Raw genomic sequence first — 10,835 nt, 5'->3', positions numbered from 1 at the left:
TCACGTTGTCGCCGACTCTAAGGGACAGTCATGCGTCCAACCCGCCGCAGTCCTGACGAGTCGCAACGGAATATAAACTTGGTAAGACCACCAAAAGGGCATGGGGTCCCTAAAGCTGAATATATCATCTTCCCAGGAAACCAGGTGGTTGAAAAAAGAAGACAACTGTCGAATGCAGTCAATGAGGCCGATTCTCAAAACAATCAGGTCGAGTAGCGGCTTAAAGCACAAATGGAGTAAATCTTGGCCAAAGCAGTACGTCCCGGATATCTTTGAATCCGGCATGGCCACATCTTCCTGTAGAGCGTGCTGTGCAACTGCAGGAGCTGGTCTTGTCACTTGCTTATCAGCAGTGGCTTCATTGGCGAGCAAACATTCTAGATAGGCTCGAGTCAATTGCACCGACCCACCCAGGCCATGAAATAACTGCGCCGCAGCCTGAGCCCGGACAGAGACTTGCACCGGGAGGATGATTTGTGCCACTCCAGATTCTGTCACTTGCTCTTCAACACAGAAGTCAATTCCCAGGTGCGTGGTGAAGTCATGGCCTTGATTGCGGGCGAATCTGTGAACAAACCGTAGCATCGACAGACTGAGCGCAGATTTTGGCTCCATGAGTTGGTGACAGCCGGGATGTGTTGATCGGCTGGCGGCAAATGCTCTGAGAGAACCTCTGACAATGATGGCAAACGCGTGGTATCTGTCGAGTCCGTTCACATCTTGTTCCAGCTTCCACGGCATGGTACTCGTAATGGTCATCTGGGAAACAGTATTGTACGTTTGACTAAGCGTCCTCCGTGGGAGAGCTGTCCGGGTCGAGTGGGCGTGGACTCCATTTTGGCCCAGACTATGAAGCAGATACCTTCGACTTCCGCGCGTCTGATTAAGCACCTTGTGTACCTCATCTCGTGATTTGACGTGATGCACTTCGGGGACCGGTAGTCCTTGACTGGCCGTGTATAAGAGAAAGGCTTCCCTTGTTGCGAAATAGGGGACATCGTTCACTCGAAGGGAGAAACATTGGCACCGGTTGCTTTGCTCAATCACATTCCTGGCTTGTGCTTCAGTGCTGGGATCTGCACTGCTTGTGCAGTTAATCCAAAGTTCAGCATGCTCCTGCTCTATGATCCGAACCAAGGATGCGATGTACGCCACCTGGCGGCTCTCGTCGGATTTGGGCGGCAAGCGGTAGAAGCGGGCCAGTGCATTGGAGAAGCGCACATGGATAGGAAATCCGTCAGGTTCGTAATCAGCGCCAACAACCGTATGACCAGTGCTATGAAACGCCCTGGCCAGTCTCAGTCCGTGGGGGGAGTTCACACCAGTGATGAAAATCGTCCTCGATTTGAACCCTGGCACTCTCTTCAGGCGCTGGCGGATACATCTCCACGGGTAGAGCGATATACACAGGACATTAATGAGCAGAAGCAACGTCGACAGTGGAATACAAGCAGCGGCCACGAAGGCAACGAGAATGGAATGGATGGATATTGTCAGTGGCATGGCCGAGCGTTGTCGAAGCGGGTGATCGACGGCATTGAGATGAGAAGACTATCAAGGATGTTAATAGTTGGGCTTTGGAGTTGACGAGCCGGGTCCACGTTAGTTAGGCACATCGGATACGCAATGATCGACTCACAGTGGGATCTTGTAGCCATGTCGCTGATTGGAAGAACGTGGTTTGGTGCCACAGGGCGAGGTCGACATCGGGCTGAGAAGCAGTGAGATCATGACAGAGGAGAGGAGGTGGTCGAGAGGGTGTTTTGGGTCATGGGATCGTCTGACAACGTGGATTAGACTGGTCCAATCGAGCCTTGCAGGGCAACCATGGGCGGCCATGGTGGCCATAGCAGGAACTCATTTGGAGAATGTTTTGGTCAGACTGCAAGCATTATCGTCCTCCCCCTACAGGGCCGAGCAAGGCGATTTCTGTACCTGTAGGGACTTGTAGGCGGCGACACACAGACAGCTTTAACTGGACGGACACCCCCTGCCGGCAAGATTAAGCTCGCCCGATGTCCAATGGCTGGACTCCTTCGACATCTCGGCTTGGACCCGCCAGCCCATGCCAGCTGAAAAACACAAGTTATTACATGTGCCACTGTGGTGACGGCGTGACAGGTGCAAGCATCACCATACTACATCGTGCCGCATTGGAAATTCCTTCACCTGTCTCTATCCTCCTTCCGCTCTTTTGTACCTCGCCATCAGCATTTCCATCCTCTATATCTCCACTATTGATGCCCCGTGCATCTCGATATCGCGCTTTGCGTCAAATAACGGCCCTACGCTGGCCTGGTGCTGTCTAAGCGCGTTTCTACGGTCTGAGGCGACGAGAGCGCGTCGCAATCATGGCTCACCAAGGTCAAGCAGCAGATTACTACAATCAGACCATGGGAGGTGCCCCATATCGAGCGCAGAATTATCAGTCATATCCTCCTCCTTCTAATGCTCCACAACAGCCGTACCCACCCCCTCAGCAGCCATACCAACATCAAGAACCCAAGTACTCCATTGCACCTCCCATTTATGGTGAGAACTTCGTTCCTCCTCAAGACGACAAACAGACCTTCCAGGAGACGTTCAAGATCCAAAAACCCAAATTTAATGATGTGTGGGCTGGATTGCTGGTGAGCACTCTAAAGCCCCTGGCGGCCGCCCGGACGCGAACATGTGCTCACAAGTCATAGCTCATCGCAACCTTCTGTGGATTTGTCGCCGTTTCAGGACTCACTTTGTACCGCTACTCCAAATATCATAGCTTCAACGGGGGAGGAATCTACGGGGCCTCGAACGATTTGTAAGTCCCCAATGTCTTTTGAAAGACGGATTCGGACTCGAAAAAGGGTTGTTCTCGGGCGACGTGCTAACAGACTTCTGCAGCTCCCTGGACACCAATACCCTTATCCTCTTCGCCTTCATCCTGTGCGTCGGCCTCGTCTTCTCCTGGGCCTACTTCCTCGCCGCTCGCGCCTTCACAAAACAGTTTGTCTGGCTGACTGGCATCCTCAATTGTGCCTTGGCAATCGGCACTGCCGTCTACTATCTTTACCGGCATCTGTGGGGAGCAGGCATTGTTTTTGCCGTCTTCGCCCTCTTTGCCGTCATTTGCTTCATCAGCTGGATCCCACGCATACCCTTCGCAGTCGTGATGCTACAACAAACAATGGACGTTGCTAGAATGAGGCGAGTGCATGTATTCTGGGTCAGCTTCATCGGTGGAATTGCTAGCGTGGCATTTGCTGCCTGGTTCTCCGCGACCCTCGTTGCAATTTACACGTCTTACATGCCTGGAAATTCCAGCAGCGCCGCCAATCCATCCTGCCCACAGGCGGGCTGCTCGAGCGGCAAGGTGATTGGACTCGTGGTGTTCGTGACATTTGCGGGCTATTGGATTACAGAATGGATCAAGAACACTATTTACACCACCAATGCTGGCGTGTATGGTTCGTGGTATTTTTGTGCTGGTAAACCAGGTGGTATTCCGCGAGGGGCAACGGCTGGGGCCTTGAGGCGGGCAACAACCTACTCCTTTGGCTCCATCTCCTTCGGCAGCCTTATTGTTGCGCTCATTAATATGTTTCGTCAAGCCTGCAGTATTGCTCAACAGCAAGAAGCCTCGGATGGTAACATCGTCGGGACGATCATGTTTTGCATTCTTGGCTGCTTCATCAGCATTCTCAATTGGCTTGTTCAATTCATCAACAGGTACGCATTCTCTCACATCGCTCTTTACGGAAAGGCATACATCCCGGCGGCCAAAGACACGTGGAAAATGATGAAGGACCGAGGCGTTGATGCCTTGGTCAACGACTGCCTTGTAGGGCCCGTCCTTACCATGGGAAGCGTTTTCGTGGCATATGTCTCCGCATTGTTGGCATATCTGTATCTCGAATATACTCATCCGGCATACAACGAAGGGCGGACCTTCACACCTGTCATCATGGCGTTTGCTTTCCTCATCGGCTTGCAGATCTGCCAGACTTTTACGACCCCCATCGGATCTGGGGTGGACACCATTTTCGTGGCCATGGCTTGGGATCCCCAAGTCGCCATGACAGATCATCCAGAGTTCTGGGAGCGCCTCGTGCACGTCTATCCTCGGGTCCAACAAGTCCTAACCGGTGTCTGAGGGCGGTCCTTCGGGGTATGTGGAACCTTCGTTGTGGTCATGCATGGTTTGGTCCACTCTGTATCCTCGTACCGCCCGGTGGCCTGGTCCGTTGACAGATCATCTTACCTCTACGCCTGAAATGCAAATATTCCTTCCACAATAGGACACGCTCCAATCGCCCAGGCACTTTCGCGGTAACAGTTATTGCCATTCAGTGCTTCATTCTTAGCAGTGATTGCCAGATGGCGATGGCATTGAATAGGTTGGGCTTCCACCATGGGTAAGCCAGGCCGACAGCCCTGACGGCGTGGAGAATTGATTTCCGGCCAATTCCCCATCGCGGAGCTTCCCTTCTGCCACTGGTTGGATCCACGTCCTCGCACGACAATAACGGCAATTTTGCATTTCCCGGTCGCATTTGCAGTTCGCACACTGAATTACTCAGAATGACTGAAGAGCTTCTGGGCGCCATCGGGACTTCATGTCTTGCAACAATATTGGGCCTGCACATGCAGCCCCAGCAGAGCACACGGGGCGAAGCGACATCGAAATTGTTTGCTATTCGGTTATGACTCGCAAATCTGCGAAGTACTTTACCAGCAATATAAATCAACCATACTCGGGGTTGGCCAGCCATGTTCGGGAGGCGCAGTACTCGCACAGGAGACTGATTTGCTAGCTGCAGCGGCCGAATATCTGGGTGACACAAATTTATTGGTCCGCCTAGTGCGTTGCTGCCTTACCGTCCACATGTCAAGAAATGATCCGCAAAGCACCAAAGATGGGAAATTAGAGCGGCCACTCAGCTTTCGAGACTCCAGGGGTTATCCAAGTTGGGTGTGCGTCTCACTGGCTTCATCTCCCCCGTTTCAGCAACCGAATGTGAGCCTAGATGACGGGCCACGGCCAACGAAACGTGGCGCAGTCTAGTAGGAAGGTGTGATGGAACAATACTGACCTTCGTCGCGGTTGCTGCTTTGGAAATGTGGGTTGACTGGATGACTCGCCTGGAGTGATGTTGGTACTGCGCCACTGCTCGCATGCTTTGGATGAAGAGACCACTTGTCCAAAATGCCCTCTTGAAGACCATGCGAGTGTCGCGCATTGCCACCCACAGGTCGCAAATGTCAACACGTCATTCAAGAGTCCACATGTCTTTCGCCCTGCTTCCCAATGCTCGGGGAGGCGTGAAACCACCGTAGATCAGTGATAGCCATCTCTCCAGTTCCCGGTTGTCATTTGTCGCATCTCGGAGCAATCAATTGAAGGTGGACATCGCGATTAAAGCCAGACCAAAGGGCAACCAAAATCCCCAGCACTCGTACCTTGCATATGCGCTGCACCTGTTGCATGTTCTGCATGGTCCTCCGTCTCAGCATCATGTCATCCGTGTCCTACAAGCCATGAGTCAAGCATTCTTTCAGCTTCTCTAGCACTGCCAACGCCTTGGACACCGAGAGGAAAAGATGAGACTTTGGGGTTGAGAGCACATGGCTGCTTGGCCACTCAATGGTCCGACGGGCGCTGATCTTCTTTTCAGCTTCCCTGTGCACGGGCTTGTCGCGACCAGAAACTCCGCACGGAGGAGCCGCGCCGATCAATGCGAGTAAGTGAGATGGCGAAGAGGCTTCAGACACCAGCAGTTGGATGACATTACTAGCACCCAACCGGATCTCCGCCAGTCGCATTACGTATCATGCCCAGTGAAAGGCAGGACGCGGACGTAGCCATGGCTATATTTAGATGGCAATCACCGTCTCACAGAGCATTGTCGAGTCGAATGCCCAGAGCCAGTCCGTCACGGTTTGCTGGGTGAAGTCCCAATCGGTGCGGACAAGTAACAAGTAATTACCAAGTAGAGAAACACGAGATCTCGAGAGGAAGGGCCAAGGATTTTTGGAAACGCGATAGCAAGAATGATTCCCAGCGCAGATGCTCCATTTTAGCCGCGCAAGCCGATCAGATCAGCCACAGCCACATCATGGTGGCGTTTCTGCCAAACCTGCAACTAAACGGAACCGGGAGGAATTGTGCTGGTGGAATGCTGTCATGTCAGCAAGGGGGGGCCAGCCCTCACCTGCATGCTCGGATAGGATATCGTAACGTCGTCCCAACCTTGTGCAACTGCACAACCTTTTTTTCTCAGTTTGACCGCGTCCGCTGACGTCTTGGATTTATGGGGTGCGGGAGTTATGTATTTTTTTTTTTATGTGGCCGATGGCTTGGGGGGTCATGCGGCGCTTTTATATGTTTCGTAAGGGGGGCCGGCTGACAGGACTGAGAAGAGCTCAGCAGCTGGCAGCTGCGCCTCGGAGACGGTAGCAAAAGCTAGCCCCTAAGCTGGGAACGAGCAAGCGAGGGCATCCAACGTGATCCATGGACCATAAGATCTGGATGCTCATCTACTGGGTACTGTAAGGCGAACCACCCAACCGCTTCTCAAACTTACCCCTCTCGTGCGATTGGTAAAGGCGCGGTCGGACACGCCTTTTCGAAGCCAGTTTTCCCTGCCTGCTTGGGAGGTACCGACTCGCCCGTTTCTTTGGTCTGTTGCCGCACCCACCCAATCACACCGCCCGCGTCGTAAGAGCGGAGGGCCGTTGCCTCTGGTGGTTTTCTTTGTCTCGCGACCAGACCTAAACAGTAGGTCGCCGGCGCCGTGGCGAACCCAGGTGCCTAAGTGGGTATGGTCGGGTCGAGGGCAAGGGGACTTGAAAGGACAGCGAGAGGCGATGGAGGCTTCTGGCGAGGCGTGGAACTTTGGGGGGGGGGGGGGTACTCGGTACATAGTTACTTAGCCAGTACCTCGTACTTACTTCCCAAGTACTGACGGGAAGGCCTTGGGGCCCTATCCATGAACGGATGTCACTCGCGCGTCCGCGGTGACGCGGGAACTTTTGCTGCTATGTTTTGCTGATGATGATTCCTTTGCCCCCATACGAAGCCCCCTACGGAGCTCACCAGCTGCCCAATCAAGTGAGTCATGGTCGGGGACAAGACTCTTGAGTTATTCCTTCTTTACTCACAAGTCATGTGGGTTCCCAAAAAACCCAAAAAACCCAAAAATGGGGATTTCACACATCCTTGACACTCCCTCGCGCACACGCACACACCCTGGTCCCCCCAGGCTCCCACGTCAGTCAACCCAGAAATCAGGCACGCACTCCCCGTCTGGTGGTCAGCTGTGTGGGTGATGGAGCTACTGCCACCGCTGCTAGTGCTATAAAACGCAGGTTCCGCTAGCAGCTCGGGCTGCCGTCCTCTGATCTTGCCCCATGTGGCGCATGATTCGCTGCTTGAACCTGCTTCTGGCAAAAGCTCATCGCGCGGCTATCTCGAGGGCGAATCCTTATTAACCCGGTGAGGCATAACCCTTCGGAAACATCATGTTGCACAGCCTTGCAGGCACCAGAGCGTCTCGTCAAGCCATTCCCCTTCTCCACACTATATCTCTGGGCGACCCAAGGTACTTCTTTCCCGTGCCATGTCGGGTCGCTTGAACTGTCATCGTTCCTCCCTCAGCATCATTCCCATCTCCATCCTCCTATTCAACCACCGGTCCTTGTCATCATGATCATGAGAGATAACTATCCGGTCTCGCCTCCAAGCGACTACGATACCACAACATACACATCGATATCCACCACTGTCACCCCCGATCCGAAGAAAGCGCACATCATCATCATGGCAGACGAAATCGTGCCCTCGCTGCCCGACCCATCCGTCAAGCTCCAAGGAGCTTTTCGCCGCACCAGGTCCCCCCCTCGCAACGAACAAGGTCAGATGTACTGCGACCACATCAACTGTCGTGGCAAGAACATGACCTTCAAGCGAGTGTGTGAATGGAACAAGCACATGGACAGACATGAAAGACCTTACAAGTGTCGTGAGGCCGGCTGCGAACTCAACCCCGGATTCACCTACTCAGGCGGGCTCCTGAGGCACCAGAGGGAAGTTCACAAGATGCACCTATCGACGAAGCAGCCACTGTTCTGCCCCTTTCCCAACTGCAACCGAAGTTCAGGCACCGGCTTCACCAGGAAAGAAAACCTCGAGGAGCACAAGCGGCGGAGGCATCTGGAGGAGTTGTCAGACCACGGCCCGCACGAAGCGACCTCGCAAGCTGCTGCGGGAACCGCGACCGCCTCGACAATCGCACACGAACCCGCAACCAAGCGACGAAGGATCTCGACGGCAACAGAAGGTCAGGGTCAGGGTCAAGGTCAGGGGCAGGGGCAGGGGCAGCAACATTTCGGCAGCGAGGTGGTGGCACCCAACATTGACAACATTGTCGGAAGCGCCGAGAGCCAGTTGATCCAGCATCTCAGAGAAGAGCTGCGACAGAAGGAGGAATTTATTCGCCGCCAAGCGGCCGAAATTCACCGCCTGCAGAATCTGTTACGCAGTTTGCCACCACAGGCGATATATCATATGCAAAACCGGATGCCTGGCAGTGGCGTTGGATGAATTTCAGGGGGGGGGGGGAAGGAGAGGAATTCGGCGTTTGGGAAACCGGGAACGACGACTTACATGTGGGAGGATGGAATTGCGCTCTTTTGAAAGATACCACAGTCACGGCCACGCACACGCACGGAACTCATTTTTGTACTGTACTTTACTTACTACTCCTCGTCCTGTTAGAGCCTATACCGCCTCGCTACCTACTCTACTCTTTTGATGAAGGTAGAGATGACAGGCAGTACCTCCTCCACTAATGATGAATGAATGAATGAATGAATGACTGAATGACTGAATGAATGACTGAAAATCCCCTCTACACTGTTTGCTGCTTGTTTATTTGCTTGCTGCCACGGCACGGGCAAAGGTCGGTTGGTCGGGGGACCTAGTGCGGGAGTAGATACAAGCACAAGCACCTAGCGAGCTAGGTAACAACACTGTGAGTCAACGCGGTAGGTATGTAGCTACCTTGGTAGGTAGGTACCTAGATAGGTAGATAGCTTTTGTGCTGGGTACCTGGGCGGGCTGGCGGGCTGGCGGGCTGTGGTCGAGTCGTCGCGCAAGTGAGTCGTCGCGAGGCAGACACGCGATGAAGATGCCAAGGCGAAGGCGAATGCGGATGCAAAGGGCCAAGGCCAAGGCAAACGTTGCAAATGCTGTACCCCGTGACGCCAGGCAGCAGCGCTTGCATGTCCCGCCTCTCCGTTTTGCCGGTTTCCTGTGTTTGTCCGCTTTTGCTTGTTTGTTCTACATTTCCGGTTTGGCTTGGTTGTTTTGTTCGGCCTTCCGAACCTTTTTTCTTTCCAATACAAGGATTCTTTTTTGTTTTTTTTTCGGGTTTCGCTTGGCTTGCTTGGTCAAACTTTTTTTTTTTTTCCCTTCTTGGCCCTGTTCTTCGGGCCTTCTCCTTGTGTTCTGCCGTGCTTTTTGCTTCGCTTTGACTTTTCTTGTTACCCAGATAGGAAATTTGGTTCCATGCAAAACGACAAGTCGCCGTTCTCGGCTTCTCTTCAGCTTTGCCGGGTTGCTTGGTTGCTGTCTTGGTTGCTTGCTTGGCTATTTGCTCCTTGGCCTGCAAGTGAGTATGCCGTCGTCGGATGGGCTTGCGCTGTTCGGCGATCGTACGATAGCGGGAGGGGGACCTCGTATGGATATTGTGTATGGTATTCCAAGCAACGCCTTCCCATCTCGTTCAGCTCCGCTGGGGTCGAGTCGAAGCGAGTCGAGGCCATTCCAAGCACCATGACATGCTATATGCAGACCTACTTAGGTACATACCTGTGCATCTCCACATACTAGGTACCGAGTATACCTGCACGTCGTCTATTGATCAATCCATCCCTCCATCCGTACCGTGGTATCACCTCTACCCTGCTAATCCTGTGTCTTGCACCACCTTTTCCGTTCTTTACTTCTTGCCTATCCGTATCTAACCCACAATCAGTCCTTGGCGTGGGTATACTTTCCCTCGCGTGCTCGTCCACCTGGCTACTTGCACAGATGTATTCGTACGCTGCCCTGCGCGGCTGCCTGGCCGTCTAGCTACCTGGCTAGGCTGTTCTTTGCATGGGTATTCAGGAGGTATCTATCCAGCCATAGGACGGGATCTCGTCCGCCAATTGATTCACTCGCCGCAAGCCCTCATCTATCTACAAGAATCCGTGTAATTCGCCCGCTAGCGAGACGGCGACAGCGGATCGATTCTCCCCTGTCATCAACATTACAAGTATCGTCACCAGCCACCTCACCGCTACCAGGATAACACCCAGCTAGCGAGCCTGGCCCCGCGGAAACTGCCACACGGCCACACGGGCCAAACGGCGCAGAGACGGGAAAAGAGATTTATCCGTATGGGCGTGAGGCCTCCGAGGAGAAGACATAACAAGGACAAGTATGGACTGGTAGGCTCTCTCGGGCAGAGCTCCAATCGCGGGCTCACCGGCTCGGAAGACAAACGGCAGAGCTAGTCTAAACAAGGACTAAGTAGCCACTCCGTTACACAAGGTACGACTCGGCGACTCGACAGCACGAATCAATTTTACCAGTAATTGTACTTTAGCCGTAGTAGTTTCACGTGACGCGGCTGGGGATGTCACTGGCAGCATAGCCAAGACATGTAAAGACTGTCACGCTAGTCTCTGGTCGAAGGTCTCGTACTAATGCCAATTACATCTGTAACCCCTGTGTAATTTATCAGATAGTATATACTTGTCAGTCAGACAGGTGTTCGAAGACCTTGTACTTGTACTTGTAGAATCTATCA

At 53.3% G+C, this 10,835-nt stretch overlaps 3 protein-coding genes across 3 annotated transcripts; 2 read left to right on the top strand and 1 right to left on the bottom strand.

Annotated features, from left to right (window-relative positions):
* Window positions 1–1,503, bottom strand: A1O5_07609 (uncharacterized protein; the record flags this gene model as incomplete). The annotated part of the gene is made up of 1 exon (XM_007748198.1): window positions 1–1,503. One exon carries the CDS (start codon window positions 1,501–1,503, stop codon window positions 1–3), a length of 1,503 nt encoding a protein of 500 aa, XP_007746388.1.
* Window positions 1,504–2,351: 848 nt separating this feature from the next.
* Window positions 2,352–4,132, top strand: A1O5_07608 (uncharacterized protein; the record flags this gene model as incomplete). Its single annotated transcript, XM_007748197.1, has 3 exons — window positions 2,352–2,630; window positions 2,691–2,800; window positions 2,884–4,132. The coding sequence occupies 3 exons, from the start codon at window positions 2,352–2,354 to the stop codon at window positions 4,130–4,132; spliced, it is 1,638 nt and encodes a 545-aa protein (XP_007746387.1).
* A 3,552-nt stretch (window positions 4,133–7,684) lies between these two features.
* On the top strand, window positions 7,685–8,581 carry A1O5_07607 (uncharacterized protein; the record flags this gene model as incomplete). The annotated part of the gene is made up of 1 exon (XM_007748196.1): window positions 7,685–8,581. The coding sequence occupies one exon, from the start codon at window positions 7,685–7,687 to the stop codon at window positions 8,579–8,581; it is 897 nt and encodes a 298-aa protein (XP_007746386.1).
* Window positions 8,582–10,835: the final 2,254 nt, after the last annotated feature.

Source organism: Cladophialophora psammophila (genome assembly GCF_000585535.1).
Source record: "Cladophialophora psammophila CBS 110553 chromosome Unknown aczJe-supercont1.11, whole genome shotgun sequence".
NCBI classification, from domain to species: domain Eukaryota; kingdom Fungi; phylum Ascomycota; class Eurotiomycetes; order Chaetothyriales; family Herpotrichiellaceae; genus Cladophialophora; species Cladophialophora psammophila.
The sequence above is the reverse complement of the archived record's forward strand: the minus strand, read 5'-3'. Positions and strand labels throughout refer to the sequence as shown.